At 44.1% G+C, this 20,655-nt stretch overlaps 1 protein-coding gene across 4 annotated transcripts in view; it reads left to right on the top strand.

Annotated features, from left to right (window-relative positions):
- KCNAB1 (potassium voltage-gated channel subfamily A regulatory beta subunit 1) overlaps window positions 1-20,655 on the top strand; it is a 555,572-nt gene that overhangs the window by 339,542 nt on the left and 195,375 nt on the right. For all 4 annotated transcript variants that reach the window (XM_068280851.1, XM_068280852.1, XM_068280853.1 and 1 more), the window contains exon 2: window positions 4,266-4,309. In XM_068280851.1, coding sequence (XP_068136952.1) covers window positions 4,266-4,309 — 44 coding nt within the window. The remainder of the gene's footprint in view (window positions 1-4,265; window positions 4,310-20,655) is intronic.

The raw sequence follows: 20,655 nt of genomic DNA, 5'->3' as shown, positions 1-20,655 counted from the left end.
TGCACATACCCTGTAAATTTGGGGTATGTAGCATGTAAGGAGGCTTTAAAAAACACGAAAGTTCGGGTCCCCATTGACTTCCATTATGTTCGGAGTTCGGCTCGAACACCCGAACATCGCGGCCATGTTCCGCCTGTTCAGCCCGAACCCGAACATCTAGATGTTCGCCCAACACTACCCCCACCCCACCCTCCCGCATTGCAACAGAACATGTCTGTAGCCCTTGAATGTTGCCCAAGGGATCAGGTACCGATCCCTGTTTGGCAACATTCCTCGTATACAATTGTAGGAGGCTTTAGACCTTTACAGGTGTACAATGTTATTCTGATACAATATCCAACTCAATGAAATGACATTGAGTTCTCATGTGGATAATTCCCATACTTTAAATGATCATTGTAAAGCATTAGCAGATCTTTTCTGCAATATATAAATGCTCATGTTTTATTATTATTTCTATAGACATCATAATATTTCCCATATAAAGAATACTTTCATTTGGCAATTCTTAAGATATTGCGAAGAGCAGTGTTTGTGTTCCATTTAGAGTGCTGTGTATGTGTATGTTCATATTCTGCTTTGAACGCATCACTGATAGTTGTACAGCATTTTCTTGGTACCAGCTAATGGGAACTGACTACCCTGAGCACCTAATGAGACATTATTTTTTACCTTATTCCGGTTTTACCGTTACCATTCCAGTGGACTGCACAGGTTCTATGTATTTGTATTACTTCAGTATCTCTGAGCAGCTGAACCCGCCAGTATCAGTTAACTTACAGAGCGCTGATGCTTTAGAAAAACATGCTGAACATATGCTGCTAAGAGCAAATGACCTAAAAAGTTGCAAGCCAATCACCTTGCTTTGGGCACTTTTTATTGTTGAACCCTTAGCTATAAATATGAAAGTTTTGCAGGACCCGCAGGGCAATGCATACTAATCATACTGCAAGGGGCTGCCACTGCCAAGGATGAAGGGGGCTGGAATCTATCCTAGGCATTTGCCTCTGGAATAGTTATATGTCAGCGCCCCATACCATCTCTTGTGTAATCCTGTCAGGAGCAGAACGGATACGAATTGGAATAGAAATTAATTTAAAGAGAAGAAGGTTGGGATTCTTTGTTGCCCCAAGCTCTTCAGATCTAATAGGAGTTGTGCTGTCTCTGCTATTTCTTCATTACCTCATAGGAAAATATCAGTCAATAGACTTGGTTCACTGAATGATCGCACATAACCTTTCTGTCTGGTTCAATTATTTCCTCTTACAAAACGTATCCATTTACAATTCACAATAGACTATGGTTGCTTTCTGATTTCTTCACTGGAACATACTCATTTTCTTTTCATAATTGAAGATTATCTCAGTGTGATCTTTCATCTTTGAAGCCTTCCAGTACTGGCACATATATTTCTGCTGCTAAATAGATGGTAGCCCTAGCGTGCGTGCGTGTGCGCGTGTGTGTGTGTGTGTGTGTGTGTGTGTGTGTGTCTGTCTGTCTGTCTGTCTGTCAGTGCCTGACTAAACCCTCCTTGCTTTAGATTTCAAATAAATATATTGACGAGATATATACTGTAAATATTATTAGAGATTTTTTTGTTTACATATAATGGAAGAAAAAAAGTTTTTATTAAAAATCAAAGACTTCAAGTTCAACTGAACTATGAATTTCATGCTGTAGACCAGTCTTTCTCAACCAGGGTTTCCTGAGGACTTTGCAAGGGTTCTCTGGCATTTTTCCCCTTCAAGGTTACCTGCCTCAGCTGGCAAATTGAAAAAGTTTCAACTGATGTCCCTAGCTTCTCAATATCCTTTTCACTCGTTTTCTGTCCATCTTGAATTGTAGCTTCCCTGCTTGTTCAATAGAAGTTTGCCTTTTCAAAACGGAAGGTATTTGCGATTATTCAGGTTAGAGTGAGTTCTGAGTTGTTCCACAATGCATTACTGCTGAATATGCAAAAAATCTCTGTGTTATCCCTGAAAGCTAAGCACAACTCCAGAACTGCTGGAATGCAATGATGTGTCAGATTGTTAATATTAGAGAACCAAACTAATCCAACGTGCATCCAGACTGTTTTGGATTGGTTGATCCTCATCAGTGTATGGCATGAATTTATATGACTCTATTGGTTAGCACTTGAAATACCCAGAGTTACAGATTGACCAGCAAGTGCATAGTGAACCAGAACTCCTAGGAGTGTGTAAGAGGCTGAAAGAGACCAAAAAGCGTAGTTACTCGAATGCTATGCAAAACAGAAGTTCATTACTAGTGCCATGGCCTTGTGACTTATAACACATTACATAGTTGATGAATAAACATGTAAGATGCCAGAACTAAGGATGGGTGTACAGCAGATGAAAAGGAAAGAGAAAATACTAACACCAGCAGTGGCGTAGCAATAGGGGGTGCAGAGGAAGCGACCACATCAGGGCCCTTGGGCCAGGGGGGCCCCGAAGGGTCTACCCTCTATCACAGTATTAGCTCTTTATTGGTCCTGTGCTGTTAATAATCACTTCTATAGATGCTTTGAATAGTAGTAATTCTTAACAGACTGTTCCCAATCCCCTTCTTGCATCTCTGACACTGTAGTTGCCTTTGGCAGGTTTTGGTGCACCGTATCACTTGTTATGTATAGAGTGCCTGGGGGGCCCCATTTAAAACTTGCACCGGGGCCCATACCTCCTTAGCTACGCCACTGAACACCAGGCAACTATAACGGGGAGTGCAATACTGGAGGGCATGAAATGGGTGCCTCGTAAAGGAGATACATGGAAAGGAGACTATTATTAGAATAAAAAGTATTTAGCCTCGCCCACTTTTAATGATTAATCCCACTATAAAATAAATACCCTCTCCTTCCCTTAATGCAGGGATTGCCTGAGATCTGATACAATCTGCTCTGTGGATTTTCATCTGCCCATTAGTCAGTTTTCCATGAGGTCATTACCCCTACCCATTCAGGAACTGCTATCATTCTTTGTTTACTAACCTTAAGGCTCAACACACACCATACAATCTTGGTTGCACAGATTTACCAAATCTATGTAGTATAAGGGCCAGCAGATTGAAAATACCTTGGATGATTGATTGGATAAGCTCTTATACTACATGAAAGTGGTAATATTGAACAACCTAGATTGTATGGTGTGTGTTGAGCCTAAAGGTTATCTTCCTTATAAGTAGGTGAACACAGGGCCGGCCCTAGACTTTTTGCCGCCTGAGGCAAAATCTGAAAAAATCGCCCCCCCCCCCCCCGTGCCGTGTGGGGGGGGGGGGGGTGCCGAGCTGGAGGGGTAGCTGGCATGGGCCTAGCGGTGATCCCTCGCCTGGGTCCCCTGATCTGTGCTCCTCCTCCAGCGTAAGTACCAGCCTGCATATGATGAAGAGGCAACGAGCGGGGGAATCACTCACCTCTTCCGCGTTCCATCATGCGCTCCACTGACGTCACTTCCTGCAAGGCCGTCCACTTACAATACAGTGGGCGGTGTTGCCGGAAGTGACATCAGTGGAGCACACGATGGAACGCGGAAGAGGTGAGTGATTCCCCCGCCCGTTGCCTCTTCATCATATGCAGGCTAGTACTTAACGCTGGAGGAGGAGCGCAGATCGGGGGACCCAGGCGAGGGAGGGGGGGTGCGACTCCCTCCCCACCGCTAGGCCCAATACCCCCTTTCTGCCAGCTACCCCTCCAGCTCGGCAGGCGGGCCCAGCATCCATGGACAGGCGGGTGCCGCCCCCCCAGATCTGCCGCCCGAGGCAAATGTTTCACCCCGCCTCATAAGCAGGCCGGCCCTGGGTGAACATGCCCTATTTCCTCAAGTCTTTCTATGCCAGTAGCTGGCAACAAAGTACCTGGAAGACCTCCCCTACAGGGTTGATCCTGCCAAAACTTTTTTCTTTATCGGGAACCTCCTTACCAGCCTCTTCTTTCTATAAACTTCTTAGAAGTTGATTTTTTTGGATTGCAACCTGTAAGATTGTAATGGATTCCTTATGCCTAGTGGTAGAGGGTCATACTCCCAACTACCCATATACGTGTTGTCTATGCGGCTATACCATACAAAAAGGCATTGTTGATTGACTCACTTGGGAATTCTCCAACAAATAATGTCAAACTGGGTTTTACCCCTGAAACATTTTGTAGGTGTTGCATGGCAATATAAGGTCTGAGCAGTGTTGCATAACCTGTCCAAGTTACCTTCTCTCTCCATTCTCTGCAGATAGTGATAGTGATTTTTATTGACTTGTTTTACTTTCCCTTTTAGGAATCTTGGGAAATCTGGACTACGTGTATCATGCCTAGGACTTGGTAAGTGAATTGCATTTACTTGACATATGTTACTGTTCACTTAAGTTAAAACTGAAAATTGGAGAATTTGGATAAGTTTCAAAAAGACACTAAAAATTCTGGGAGACACATACGAGAGCCATTATGGTGCAGCATTGTCTAGTCATATATATAGACATGTATTGTGTAGTGTTGTTGCTTGTTTGTGTTCATGTTAACTTCAAACTTGGGACACAAACACCACAGATTCTAGTTCAGAAATCAGGAATCAAACATCTGTGGCATTCGCAATGCTGAGTTTTCAGGCAAAGCTAATGTTAAAGCCCTGCAGCTGATGAACAGTCTCAAGCTGAGCCATGGAATACCATGTGGGAAGCCACCTTCCTCCCCACCACTTCTGTGAAAACAAATGTATGGCATTCATAGCTTGATGGTCCAGATAGCTGGGTTACTTTTCAGAGAGGTAACAGGCCATCCTTGTTTTGTGAGCATGTGGTAGAGATTGTAGGAATTATAATTATGTAGTGGATGCCGTGGCTGAATATTGTACTGGGTAAGGGCTCTGCCTCTGACATGGGAGATCTGGGTTTAAATCTCAGCCCTTCCTATTTAAATCTCAGCCAGAACCTATTCAGTAAGGAGTTCTTGGGTGAAACACCCTCACACTGCCACTGCCTATTTAGTGCGCTCTAGTGGCTGCCTCATAAGCGCTTTGAGTCCGACAAGAGAAAAGTGCTATACAAAAAATGGAATCATTATTATCCTCTATAATAAAACCCATGTGTCCGTGCCTCCAGTCTCTGTGTAGCGTTGTACGTGCTTTTGGCCACTGCGCATGTGCACAGCACGGACCCAGAGACAGGAGGCCGGGGACAGGGCCAGGGAGTCGAGCGGGCGGCGTGTTTGCAGGCGGCCGGATGTGCGGCGGGTGAGCGGGCGGCGGTCGCGTGCGGCGGTGGGTAAGTGTGAGGGCGCCTGCGCGGCAGGTGGCGGGCACGCGCGCGCGCCCAGGAACACAGACCTAGAGCCCGTTTTTATACGGGCTTAGGTCTACTACTTATATCATAAAAGAGCTTAGTCTATGAGCAAACATTGCGGTTGCCTTGTTAACATAACTGACATTTAGCTCTATTCCAACATAATGATTTTTCTGCTGCTTTGGTTACTAAATTAAATAACTGGCATCTAATTCCTTTTACCTAGGATTGTTTCTCAGGAGAGAGGATATCTCATGTTGTCTCTCTAGTGTCTGTAATTGATGCATAAGCTTTAGTATTCTCTGTGTCCTAAGCCTTTTAACTTTTCATCCCATGCTAATGAATTTGCCTCTAAGAACAGCGTAATGAGTGTGCCATGATATGCTATTTGAAGAGGCTGTTGGTACATTTAGCTTAAAAAAGTCTTTGATGATTAGTGCTGTTCCTTTGGTGTTTTTGTTTCCTATGACAGCAACATTTTATTTTATTATATCAGCTAAAGGGAGTGAAAGGTGCTATAACACGTCTCTGAGCTCTGTAGTGACTGCAGTCTCAGCATGTAGTTGGTATGATTTTAAAACATGACAACTTTATTGACACCTGCAAGGAAAAAATTAAATTATCAGTCCTTGCATAGCCATTATGTGGAAGAGAATTATAATAATTAATTATTTATTAGGTTGGAGCCATGTGGCAATTAACCACTTGCCGACCAGGGGATGTTACACTGATCGGTGCTGCGTGGGCTCTACAGCCCGCAGCACCGATCAGCAGTGCAGCAGGGCGATCAGACTACCCCCCTTTTTTCCCCACTATGGGGATGTCCTGCTGGGGGGGTCTGATCGCCGCCGGCTGCAGTTGCTTAGCGGGGGGGCTCTTCAAAGCCCCCCTCCGCAGCGCTTTCAGCCCTCTCGCCAGCTCCCTCCCTCTCCCTTCCCCTGTGTGCTGCGCAGGACGGATTTCCGTCCTGCGCATTGAAGGATAGGCTTCAGCCTATCATATGCCGGCGATCCCCGGCCAATCAGAGGCCGGGGATCGCCGATCTGCCTTACGGCGCCGCTGCGCAGCAGCGCCGTATGATGTAAACAGCGGGGATTTCTTCCCCGCCTGTTTACATTTTGCCGGCGAGCCGCCATCGGCGGCTCTCCGGCTGTTCATGGAGACACCCTCCGTGAACTGACATGGAAAGGCCGCTCGATCGAGCGGCCGTTTCCATGGTAACCCGCAGACGACCAGTTTACGCCAATCGGCGTTAGCTGGTCGTCAAGAGGTTAAAGGGAACCTGAGGTGAGAGTGATATGGAGGCTACCATATGTATTTCCTTTAAACAATGCAAGTTGCCTGACTGCCCCCCCCCCCCCTTTCCTCCCTGATCCTGTCTCTAATACCATAGACCCTGCACAAGCATGCAGATCAGATGTTCTGACTCACGTCTGACTAGATTAACTATACGCATGTTTCAGGGTTGGGACTTGGACACTACCAATGCCAGAAAGGACTGCTGTGTGACTGGTATTTAAAAGGATATAAATATGGCAGCTACCATATCCCTCTCACCTCAGGTTCAATTTAAAGAGAATCTGTATTGTTAAAATCGCACAAAAGTAAACATACCAGTGCGTTACGGGACATCTCCTATTACCCTCTGTCACAATTTCGCCACTCCTCACCGCATTAAAAGTGGTTAAAAACAGTTTTAAAAAGTTTGTTTATAAACAAACAAAATGGCCACCAAAACAGGAAGTAGGTTGATGTACAGCATGTCCACACATAGAAAATACATCCATACACAAGCAGGCTGTATACAGCCTTCCTTTTGTATCTCAAGAGATCATTGTGTGTTTCTTTACCCCTTCTGCTCTCATGCACTGAAGTTTCAGGCTGCTCTTTTCTTCTAGCAAACAGCTTTGCCCTTGTCTGTAATCCTCAGTATGTGAAAGCCCAGCCAGCTCAGAGGACGATTTATCCAGCTTGTAAAAGATAAGAGAGAAAAGAGAATCTGCCATAATCTAAATAACACGCAGGCAGTGTGCAGAGAGGGGCCTGGAGGGGGGAGATTCATCACAGAACCACAACACTGAAGAACTTGGCAGCCTTCCAGACACAGGCCGACAAGTCTGACAGGGGAAAGATACATTTATTTATTACAGAGACTGTGATAGTATAAAGTGCTGCAGTAAGCCAGAACACATTAGAATAACTTTTGGAACTTGTAGGATGATAAAAAACAGGATGCAATTTTTGTTACGGAGTCTCTTTAAGGAAATGTTGTAGAAGAGTTTAAGAAGTGATTTGCAATTGTTAAGATCTGTGTCTTATTAAAATCTCCCCTGATTATTAAAAAAATGGCTTGATTCGCATTTAAGCTATTCGCACCAGCAAAGATCAATGGCAAAGTCTCATTTGCTTACAATCTACTGTTTGGATCTGTGATTACTTTCAAAAGACAAGGCAATGATTATATGATAATGGCAATGATTACATGACTATTTCCTGATCTTATCATCAGCCACTGTCAAATAATATTTGTTATTGTATTTGCAAAAATATTTTAGGCGACTGGTCTCCTGCAATATGCATCAGCTCCCATTTTGTGGCTGGTTTGTGGGATGAGAAGTGGGATAAATGGGTCAGTGTTTATATTTTAAAAAAATGCATACTTACCTAGCTGGCCAAACATATCTTTATTCCTGACATTGTCTTCTTGCTGCAGCCATGGAAGTAACTGTGCATTTAGGATCCGTGTCCTCCACGGCTCTTCTTCTCTTTGATGATACTGCGATATACCTGTCTGATTCAGTGTGCTACCCAGCCTCTAATTGGAGTGAGGGGGGGGGGGGTTAAGGGGTAAGTGCTGGTACAGCCACACGTGCCTGACAGTTACCGTACATGCCATAAGCAATGACATTGTACGCATGCCCACACATTACTAAAACAAACAGGGAACAGTGTGGCCCCCTCACAGGTCATAGGCTTTGGGAACAGCAATTTAAAGGATACCTTAGTCCTAAACCAAACCAGCGGGGTCAGCACAGGCGCATTATGCCCACAGGAGTGCGCGCACACTCCCGCTGGAAGACATAGCAGGCGTGTGCGGCCACCGGGTAGACAAACTGACATACTGTGCATGCACGCAGTATGTCTGGGTCAGGTGATCGTGCTGGCTACATCTTCCCATGGGAGTGCACATGTACGCATAGCTTGCCTGTGCCAACCCCACTGACCAGAGCCGATTTGGTTCAGGACTAACATAGTAAGGCTGCTCAGACGCATTATTGACCTAATTATACCTACCCAAGCATTAAGCTGTAATATGTGTTACCAAGACAAATATTTAATATTTTGCATTGCACCATGTAGGTATATGTCTGCCATGCAAATGTGCTGCCATGTGGTGACATGAGTAACATCTGAAAGTGTATATATGAGCCTCTTGTCTTGGTACTAGCACAGGCTATTGAACCCTTCTGAAATTGGTCACCTCAGTAAGTTGAGCAGGTGTATTAATTAGTATGGAGGACACAATTAATGAGGTTGAGCGTACACAGCAAGGTAGTCTGCAGGTAAAAAAGGTTTCCAATAGCAGCAGGAATTATGCCCGCAACACGTGTCAAAGCATTGGGGCGCAGGCATGGCCAGTATCTGCATGTAAGCACTTTCACTCCTTTCTTACCTCCTGTTAGACTGCACACAAGTAATTATTACTTTTGCTCTATGCCCATAGCGACTTGATTTCTCACAGGGAATTTGCATATCTAACTTGCACTGACACTTTGGCAAGTACCATTGTGTCCTCCCCTTCTAGCTGTCCTAATGTATCTAGTGGAAGATATTAAGAAAGCATGTGTGACTCCCTAAACTCATGGAAGCCTAGTGTCCTATCTCTGTCTCTAAACTCCTAAGCTCCTTGAAGCACAGTGTCCTATCCCTCTCCCCCCCCCCCCCCCCCCCCCGATCAAAGCTTTTATTTGCTATCTCTAATGTGTGCAATAAAAATTATTACATCTGCCCTTATCTGCCTGAAATGTCTGCGGTCGGTCAGGCCCTGCCATCTGCAGAAGTAGGGTAATAAAAGCCTCCGCTAAACCTTTAAATGTAAAAACAAGAGGTGAAATGGAAGTTTTTTTTAATTAATGAGCCACATTGTTAGCATGCATTTTTAATGTGCTATTGAGATGCCCTGGGTGCTAAATGTGGTGCTTTGTTCTCTTTAATTTACATATGTATCGATTGCCTTGCTTCTTTTACTGGATTATGTTCATTATCTAGAAATTATGATAACAATTATGTACAATTACTAGCCCCATCTCTCTCACCCTACATGGGTGTTTCATTGCTTTTAATCATGCGTATGACTGCAATAAAAATATACACATAATTGATTTCTAGGTTGGTGCTGTAATTAGCATAGTCTGTTTTCTTCTGAATATTGTTGTTTATCTTAAGCACACGCCTGAGTATTGAATTTACTGGTCAAATATTATATATATATGGTACCTCTGACAATATCTCTCCCCCCCCCCCCCCCTCTTCCTTTTATGTTAAAATTGTTGGTAAAAAAATAGTGATCAGCTTGGGCAGTCCATGTCAGGTGCTCACTTTTACCCTGGGATAAAATGGGTCAGGGGGCTGCTGGGGGACTCCTGCACTGGCATCAGCTCGTTGCTCAATCCAACTACTATAAATACTCAGAATGGAAAAGAATCATCTGATAGCTACACTTAGCTTAGGACATAAAAAGTGAATCATTGCTATAAAATGTTTCAGTTGGAAAGTGTACACTAATCTGTATTTTGATTAAATCTGTGCTTGATTAATTCTTCTAATTATGAAAACTGTAATTATCAGTTAGTTTTATGCATTTTGCCAGTATTCAGATTGTGTATTTATGTGATTAATTCGCACTGATTCCACCATTACTTACCAGTCCTGATGAATCCATTTAAATCCATTTAAATACTTAATGTTATATAGCAACAAGGCTTTTCATCTTCACATGACAATAAATTCAGCTTCCCGCTTAATTGTGTATTTAAACATTATATAATTCTTTAATAGATACACGGAACACCATCTATTGAAAATAATTCTTTAATCAGCTATAATTAGATACCATTGCAAAGATCTGTACAGGTGTTTTACAAAGCAAAACTCTATGCAGCTGCATTGCATTCATCATGGTGCTGAATTATATTTCTTTACAGTGCATATAGCATCTCTGCAGGTATGATGATAATGATGGGCTGGGTTGTATTTTTACTACCCCCCCCCCCCCCAACTCTATTTCCTGCTCCAAGTGTGTCTCTCTTCAATATGCAGCAACCCCCTTATTGTACATGGGCAGTGTCCTTCATCTTTCACCTATATCAGTGACGGCTAACCTTGGCACTCCAGCTGTGACAAAACTACAAATCCCATCATGCCTTTGCCTCCCTGAGTTATGCTTAGAGCTGCCAGAGTATTGCAATGCCTCATGGGACTTGTAGTTCCACCACACCTGGAGTGCCAAGGTTAGCCATCACTGACCTATATCTTTCACATGCAGCCTTAAGCTATGTACTCACGTCACAATTTTACTGAAGATTTACCCGACGACGACCGGCGATTTTTTTTTAGTGCTGAGCGGTCACTTCGCTTAGCGTCGCACCGCAATAACAACCATCACAGCGGATCTTTAAGATCCCTGATGACTCCCGCGCAAAGTACCGCTATCCCAGCATGATGTCTGGTCACGCCCGTCATGTAACATCGCGCATACCCGCCGGCCGGAGAAAATGGATCACCGGAGAGCTCGTCGTCAGGGAGATGTCGCTGGATCGATCTCTCTGCATCGCGAGGTGAGTACTTAGCTTTAGTCATCTATGCTCTCCCTCCATGTGCAGCTACCTCCCTACCATGTACAGTCTTTATGCTCCATGTGCAGCTCTTTTTTATGTACAGCTGCTCCTCTTCCATATGCAGCCCAACCATTGGGTTGGGCCACATTCTATGTTTTTTTGCAGAAATATGGCTCTGCTCCCAGAATGACCAAACCTGGCCGGACAAATCCCTAAGAAAGCTTTCCTGTAACGATTGGTGTCAGCAAGTACAGATTTTCTGATTATTGGTGATCTGCAGTATCACCAATAATACAGATGCTATACCTGATTATATGGTGATCTGCAGAATCACCAATAATGCGAGTATAGCGAGACACAGGACAACCAGATGTAAGATAGGTGTTTGGTGCAACAGTAATGTGTAGAGATACTCACTACCCCAGAGGAGCTGGTATAGAGAGGTATCTCTATTGAACTCAGGAATACAACCTCCAGCAAGCTGGAGATGTAGACAAGAATAATAATCAGTTCACCCGAGGAGCGGGTGGTATACAATAAGACAAGGTGTTGATCACCCGAGGAGCGGGTGATTCAGACTGCACTGCAGCTACTGATCACCTGAGGAGCAGGTGATTCAGACTGTGCTGCAGGAGGAGATCACCTGAGGAGCAGGTTATGAGGAAAGTACTATAGTAGCTAGTCACCTGAGGAGCAGGTGATTAAGACTGTACTGCAGCTACTGATCACTCATCTCCTGAGGAGCAGGAGATAAAGGTGGTGCTGCAGCTACTGGTCACCTGAGGAGCAGGTGATTCAGACTGTACTGCAGTATCAATCACTTGAGGAGCAGGTGATTCCTAAACAGAGAATTCCTCACCAGTGACTAGGTTCACTGGTGAGGACAGGATAGTCAGACAAGCAGATTCGGTAACAGGCGGACAGATACGGTACAAAGACAGAAGGCTGAATCAGAGTAGTATTCAGGCAGAGTCAGCAACAGGATCAGATAGGCAAAGGCACAGAATCAGTAAGCAGAAGAGTAGTCAAAGCTAGCAGAAGGTCATAACAAATAATACAATTCAATTAGTACTTTAAGCTATCAACAGCGTCTGACTAAGTGTGGATCCCCAGCTCCTGCTGGTTCTAGCACACTTTGGGATCTGACTAAGGTCTGAGTGCTAACACGTAGCATTCGCAACAGCAGACACGGAGCAACTGACAGGCAGGTCCTATATATACTGAAAGCGCTCCACAGCGCCGCCCCAGTCACTCAGCCAATCCGGAGCACTGCTGGAGTCAGCTGACCGGCCGATCAGCTGACTCCCCTTCTACTCGTATAAAGGTCCTGTCGCCTGGCGCGCGGGCGCGTAGCCCTCAGTCTATGTGCAACTGAAGGACCAGGCAAAACTCCAGCATGTAACTGCGCGGCGAAGGCCGCCGGCTGAGACATGGAGATAGCCGCCATGCCGCTTACCGCTGCGGCGGTACCTCCACTATCTATTACATTTCCCTTAGAGAATTCAGCAGCATTGCACTGTGTCCCACTACTTCACTCATCACCTCTTTTTTTCCACTCCATGCTGATTTATAGAGTCCTCTGCACCCTCCATCTCCGGCTATGCACCTCCAGCCCCCCACTCCTGTTTGCCTCAAAGTCCGTCTTTAGAAGTGTAATGTATGTCGTGAACATACATTGCGATCTATGGCTGCACTGGGTGTAGCCAACTGGCTGTGTACTCAAATCACCTGGTCCCTCAATGACACCTCCCCCCTCATTAGAGTGAAGTGGGGGAGGGTAAGTGCATACATGCAAAACATCCCCTCTCGGAAGGGACTGCTAGAGGCCAAGCAAGCCATTTCAGTATTGTGGGGCCTACATATAGAAGACTTCAAAATCCTGGCACACAGGACAATCATTGGGTATATAGTAATTGTGTGGGTTTTTTTACGAGGGGATAAAATGTATTTATGGTAGCAGGAAAAAAGGGAGCCGGCTGAGGGTGGACGAAAAGGGCGCTGCCATAGACTTTAATGCAATTATTGTTAATACGACAAAAAAAAAGCAGAAAAAAGGGCTATAAATATCGTTAACAACATTAGAACATTAAAGTTTTTGAAATATGTTATCGTTTTAGAAGCTTGCAACATTATAGTTTTTGTCATATTATCTTGTTTGTATGTACAGATTTTACGTTATCAAAGACATTATCGTTTCTATGTGGAAAAGGGTGTTAGGCAACACCAGAGGGGATGGTTAGGCGCCACCAGGGGAGTGGTTAGTTTTAGGCACCACCAGGGGAGGATTCTGTGTGAGTGTAGGGTTTGGTTAAGCTGTATTGTTCAATTACGTTTTTAACGTTACTATCTTTTCGTTATTATTTCCCGTCTGTTTTTACAACTGTATTTATCGTTAACCAAGTTTGACAACAATGTTTATCGCTATCAGATTTCGTTATCCACTGGCACCATTTCGTTATCCAGCCGGGCCCTTTTTTCACGGCGCCCTTTTTTCATGCACGCGTATTTATTTAATGGAGAGATGAACTGTAAGGAGGCATTAAGGAGAAAAAATACATTCTGGTCATCCAAAGGGGGCTAGGATAGAACCTCTGTCAAGATTGTCTCGCTGGTTCTGTGTTTGTTGTGGAGGCTTTCTCAGTTCTTGCACCAATGATAAGATGTTTTACTATAATCGGTGCAAGTATGCAAAGTTTTCAAAGGAAAGGATGAGTGCTGCTCAAATCTCTGATATATTCAATGCTTATTCCTGGAGTGGAGTGATGTGTTTGTGGTTGTAGTTTAGAAGGCTGATAGGTATGCTTTAAAGAGAGTCTGAAGCGAGAATAAATCTCGCTTCAGACCTCACAGATAGCAGGGGCATGTTTGCCCCTGCTAAAACGCAGCTATCCCACGGCTAAACAGGGGTCCCTAACCCCCCAAATCCCCTCCGTGCAGCAGAGGATCTCTTCCGCATTGAGGCAGGTCTAAGCCCTGCCTCACGCACGTCTATCAGACGCGTATCTCCGCCTCTCCCCCGCCCCTCTCAGTCTTCCTTCACTGAGAGGGGCGGAGGAGAGGCGGCGATGCGCCGCTGATAGACGCGACTGGAGGCAGGGCTGCGGCCGTTAGCTCTGCCTCCAGGAAGAGCAAAATCCACAACCAAGTTGGTCATGGATTTTGCAAGGGGGGATTTGGGGGTGAAGGGACCCCCGTTTAGCCGCGGGATAGCTGCGGTTTAGCAGGGGCACACATGCCCCTGCTGAATATGAGCTCTGAAGCGAGATTTATTCTCGCTTCAGAGTCTCTTTAAAAGACGTAGCTGATCAGTATAAAAGAATCTGAAATGGTTACATTGCAGGTTACTCCTTATAATCCATCCTCAAGCATTTAGAAAATCTTGCAGCTATCCAATTTTATGTGCTGTTTGAAAATCACTGCACATACTGTAATTTCTTTAGGTTTGTGAAGAGTTGTTAAAATATATCGTCAGGAATAAAACAAGCTCTATTTCTTAAGTAAATACAAGCTTGTTCATTACAGGATTTAAACACACACTCTTATAATGGAAAAAGCTAAAGAGTTTTGCCTGGACTGCCAGAAGATCTAACCAATATACTTAAAGAAATAAGGCCAGAGTATTCACTAGAAGGGCTGATACTAATATTAAAACGCAAATACGTTGGTCACAAATTGAGAAGACCAGATTCTTTGGAGAAATCCATGATGCTTGGAAAGATTTAGGGCAAAGAAGAGAAGAACGACAAAGGCTATGATGGATAGACAGCATGTATGAAGCTATGAACATTTTGCAAAACGGGTGTGTGCATCAAACACCAATTGAACCCTTATATACCTGGCTTTACAGATAAGGCCTAATTAGCTTATTCATGAGACATGGCTTAAGCAAATCTGCATTCGCTTTCGCATGCCACGGTTTTGCCAACTAATTCACCACAAAATGTTTGCCCTGCGGAGGATAAGTTCCCGCAGCATTTAGCACTCATCCAGGATCGCCACGTGGAGGCCCCCCCAGGATCCCCGGAAAAGGGGGGCCAACAGAGCACTCCAAGCACACTCACTGCTCAGAGACTAGCTAAATGTTGCGCAAACTAATCCCCCGCAGGGAAAATTTTTTGCGGTGAGTTAGTTGGCAAAACCCTGCATAACCTGGCATGCGAAAGCGAATGCAGATTTGCTTGAGATTTGCTATGAATAAGATAATTAGGCCTTATCTGCTAAGCCAGGTATATAAGGGTTCACTTGGTGTTTGATGCACACACCCTTTTGGCAAAATGAAGCTATGAACATGCCTATGCAGCAGTTGAAAGAAGCAGTGATTGACAGAGGCATCTGGCATGTAATAGCGCATATGGTCACGAAAAGTCAATCAACTAAATGAATGAGGAGGAAGAGGATATTGTAAATAAACACTGGCTACAGTTGTTTTTATTTGTACATGGATAGTAATGAGCTCACGAGTAGTGAGCTACTTGAAGCCGTGAGTAAAATGAGGCTTGATTGCCTCAGGTGTGCGGCTGGGAGAGAGGGGGTTACTTACCCATAACTCCGCGGTCCTCTAGGCGTTCCTAACGTCTTGCAAGCGTCCTATTGGACATGTTGCAAGACTCACTACGTGCACTTCCTCCTTCCAGCTTGAAGGAGGATGTGCGCATAGTGAGTCTTGCATAGTGAGAGGAGCAAGGCCGGAGCTACCATAGGAAAAAATAGGCAATTGCCCCAGAGCCTGTAGGGGCCCCCTCCCCCATCTTAACTGTTGTTCCCCAGGGACTCTGCAGAGTCTGTTAAGTTGGGAGGTGATTGGGGGAGGGTCAGCAGCCAGCTCAGGGGCCCAGGAGGGAGATTTGGCTGCAACAAAGGGCCTCTAATGATGCTTTTTGGTCGGGGGGTGTCTGTTGGGGGGCCCCCAGGCTAATCTTGCCCTAGGGCCCAATTGTTACTTGAACCGGCCCTGGAGAGGAGGTGACTAATCTATGCTCCTCATTAATCACCAATAACTTTATCACTGCCAATCTACATTTTATGAAAATGTATAGGGTTCACAAATTATAATATATCTTGACAAACTAGATTTTTTTTTCTGGGTAAAAAAAAGAATTACTCAGTTTTCACCTATCATAGTTTATAAAGAAAAAGTAAATAAAACCACAAATTGTATTCAGGTATTTTTCTTATTCATTATAAAACTTACATTATGTTGCAATCCATGATGACAAGATTTGATTCTGAAAACTAGGTATATGCTGTATTATTCTGCATGTTTTTCTCTTTGCACTGTAACAGTAATAAAAAAACACATTTGTAATAATAAAAATGGGGAAGAAGAGGTTAATAATAATTGCTTATTTTATTATTCAGGGTGTGGTCCCAAAAGTGGGGATAGTTACAGGAGGTGGTTAAAAAGTATTTTCATAATACTAGACCCATGTTTTTTTCACATTACACCCCCTTTATTATGTTGCTCCTTCTTCATATCCCTATTACTTATGTTTCCCGCTAGAGATAGACTATGGTACTTATCTTAGCTGTGCTTCTGACTGCAGACCTCTAATGTGGAGAGGGTAGAAGGGGGATTAGACTCCCCTCATTGGTCCTTGACTGATTGCCCAAAACTTAAGAGGAAGTCTTGGAGGACATAGATGCTTCTGGTCAACTACTGCCCCCCCAAAAGACCTTTAAAACATAAGGCATCTATGATTGAGAGGCTCAAATATGCAGGTCTAATAACAGAAGGCCCTGACTGGAGTCAGAGTTTTTCTCCATATCTGACCACCCTTGGGAGATGGGGCTTCCTTCAGCCAATAGTTTGGGTCTGATTTCAGTCTGTTTATTGTGGATTGCTGCACAGTGAGTTTCTCTATTCAAGAAGCCATTTGAAGTATTTTTTTCCTCTTCTATTTTAAATATCATTCAAATGAAATATTTCTGTCTGTGGTTTATATTGAACTAAACAAGTAATGTGCTGTGCAAGCAATGCAGTTAGCAGAGATAAATAGCATTAGTATACACGCATACTGTACTTGGATATCATCATTAGTGAATTTTGCATGAATGTGCAATTCTGTTTTGAAATCAATGACTAGCAGTAATGATCACAGTTACAAAAGCAAATTACTGCTTAAACACTTGTTACACGGTATAAAATCCACAGTGATCAATGATCAAAGGTATACACAAACATGAGCGGAATAGGCAAGTGGAAAACCTTATTAACAATTGTGGCAGTATGTTCAAAGGAATGCATAGGGGATATATATATTTAATGTGTTCTGTTCTAAAAAATACATTTCACAGTGTTACACCCTCTCAGATCAGTAGGAAATAAACATGGATGGATGTATTGTACATTAGCCACCTGGTCCTGTCGGTTTAAAGGAGAATTGTAGTGAGAGGTATATGGAGGCTGCCAGAGCCGGGACAAGGTCCTCCAGCACCCAAGGCTGAGACACCAAAGTGCGCCCCTCCATCCCTCCACCCCAGCCGTCACACACTGATTGCTATTAGACTAAGAGGCACCCCAGGGCCCCCAACACCTTAATCTCTAATTATCTGGCTTGTACTCCCTTCCATATATCTCCTTTTCTTATTTCTTTCTGCTTCAAACACAATTAGGAATGACAGCTGAATGAATTCTGCGCCCCCTCCTACACTGTGCCCTGAGGCTGGAGCCTCTCCAGCCTATGCCTCGGCCCGGCCCTGGAGGCTGCCATGATTATTTCCTTTTAGGCAATACCAGTTGCCTTGCAGCCCTGCTGATCTATTAGGCTGCAGTCTGAATCACAGCAGAAACAAGCATGCAGCTAATCTTGCCAGATCTGACAATAATGTCAGAAACACTTGATCTGCTGTATGCTTGTTCAGGGTCTATGAATAAAAAGTATTAGAGGCAGAGGATCAGCAGGACTTCCAGGCAACTGGTATTGCTTAAAAGGCAATAAATATGGCATCTTCCTTATACTTCTCATTTCAGTTGGACACAGGGTAAGCCACCGCGGAGGATTCCTCAGGCCCTGCTGGGCTGATTTGCAATTTTTTTTTCAAACACGCAGCTAGCACTTTGCTAGCTGCGTGTTTGTTGCGATCGCCGCCGCCAATGCGCCGCTACCCTCCGCGATACAGGAGCCCCCCCCCCCCGCATACCCCTTGCGTAGCCTGGCCAATCGCCGCCAGGCTGCGCTATGGGGTGGATCGGGACTCCCTGTAACGTCACGACGTCGATGACGTCACTCCGTTCGTCGCCATGGCGATGGTGGAAGCCCTCAAGGAAATCCCGTTCAGAACGAGATTTCCTTATGGGCAAGCGGCGCCGGCGGCAATCTGACGGTACGGGGGGACGCCGCAGGGAGGGGGGAAGCATGTAGCTAGCGCTAGGCTAGCTACATGCTAAAAAAAAAAGTGTAAAAAACCCTCCCGCGGTCGCGCAGCCGCGCGAATCATACCGCCAGGGAGGTTAAAGCATGAGAAATAATTTTGCATGGGTTTGAATAAGTTGCATAAAATTGCAAATGAACAATTAAGCCATAGTGGTATTTAAAAAGAACCCGAGGTGAGAAAGACAAAGCGGCTGCCATATTTATTTACTTTTAAAGTGGTTCTGTGAAGGCTTTAAAAAAACAAAAACGGACACTTACCTGGGGCTTCTATCGGCCCCCTGCAGCTGTCATGTCCTGCGCGTCCTCCTACGATCGATCCTCTGTTCCCCACCACCGGCAGCGGTCTATTATTTGTCTAAATAGACGAATAGTGCTCACACCTGCGGGCGTCATCGGGAGCTTACTGCGCAGGCACAGTGCAAAGTTTTCTTGTACTGCGCCTGCGCATTAAGCTCCTGATATCGCGCATGGGAGTGAGCACGGCCATGCAGCCGCAGTTGGTTCAGATGCCGAATTAGACTTGGACCGGTGGCGGGAAACGGCGGATAATCGTGGACGGCGCGGGGCATGACCGCTGCAGGGGGCCAATAGAAGCCCCAGGTAAGTGTCCCTTTTGGGTTTTTTTTTAACCCTCACAGTACCCCTTTAAGCAGTGGCAATCACACAACTGAAGCAAGCTTGCAATTTTGTCAAAAACAAAATCTGATCTGCATGCTCGTTCAGAGCCTATGGCTATAAGTAGGCAGAGGCTGAGCAATACAGCTAGGCAATGCACATTTACCCAACACTACAATATATCTACGTCCTCTGTAACTTCATCTAAGCCACAAGGAAGCATAGCTGTGCATGGTTGGTAATTGCTCCTGTACACACCTCCGGCACTACCTGCTGCAGCACTAATAGGTGAAAGGAAATATATGTTCCTAGAGCCAATACGATTGATTTTTACCATTAAAAATGCTTTTATTTTCTCAATATTTCAGAATCAAATATCCTCACCATAAATTGTGCCAATAACATAATCTAAGGTTTGTGATAAATAGCAGATATAGCCAAACAAAATGTGTTGTTTTTTTTTTCTACAGTAGCGCTTTTTACTTTGAAACTGGAATTGGTAAAACTGAAAAATAATGTTTTTTTTCAGATTGAAATGCATAGAAAACCAAATTGTTAGGGGGGAAAAATGTCATGCAAGGAAAGCCTAGTTTGTCTTGAAAAAAATAAACAATATCTATTTCATTTAGGTGACATAAGAATGGATTAAGTTATTGCTGATTAAATAGGGACATAGCTAAAATGTCAAAACTGCTCTGGTCCATAAGGGGGAAACAAGGTCTGAATGCGAAGTGGTTAAGGAAATACCGTATTAGATAAAATAACTGATCGGCATGATAATAAATTAAATTCAAATGATCTAAAAAAAATTGATTCTCTAAAGAAAATTTTAAAATGAAAAATGTAATCATGTATGGCTTCCTTTAGTCTGCTGGGGATTCAGCACTCCTCCTGGGTTCCTGTGTAATGAAATAAAGGTCTATTACCTACAATGGATTCCGCAAGTCACATTGCCATATGGGCGCTAGTGACAGGTTTATCCTAATAAATGAGGTACAGAATATGACCATCTCTTGAGAACCAGGCGTTTACTCTCCCTTGCTCCACATTTCATCAGTCTGCTCATTGTTTTCCTACACTGCTCATTATAGCACTCCTATGCGGGGCTCACCTGTTCTGCACACCTCAGCACTGCAGTCAGCACTTTTCCACGTTTTGAATGCTTTCACAATACACACTACTGGTGCTTTCTGGCTACTGGAATAGATAATTATGCATTATTGATGAGGTTTCAGTTTTGCTTTCATTTGTAAATTGGAGCTGGTTGTGCCATAGTAGTCATGCTTGCTATGGTCTAATGGTGTAAATAAATCCACACACAGTCCAATGGCTTAGTCTGCCTTACAAATAATTAGCCTTGTACATGTAGGATATGAAAGATAGGCTGCTATTGTTGACTATAATATTGAATCAGATTGTTCTTTTCATTTTCTTCTGCTACAATGGAGAAATAGAAAAATTAAAAAGCAGGTCTTTCTTAAAGGACATTTGAAGTGAGTTGGACAAAGAGGCTGCCATATTTATTGACTTTTAGACAAAACCAGTTGCCTGGCATTCTGCTAATC

The sequence above is a fragment of the Hyperolius riggenbachi genome, chromosome 4 (genome assembly GCF_040937935.1).
Source record: "Hyperolius riggenbachi isolate aHypRig1 chromosome 4, aHypRig1.pri, whole genome shotgun sequence".
Taxonomy (NCBI): domain Eukaryota; kingdom Metazoa; phylum Chordata; class Amphibia; order Anura; family Hyperoliidae; genus Hyperolius; species Hyperolius riggenbachi.
Note: the sequence above shows the minus strand (reverse complement) of the source record. Positions and strands in the feature narration are given on the sequence as shown.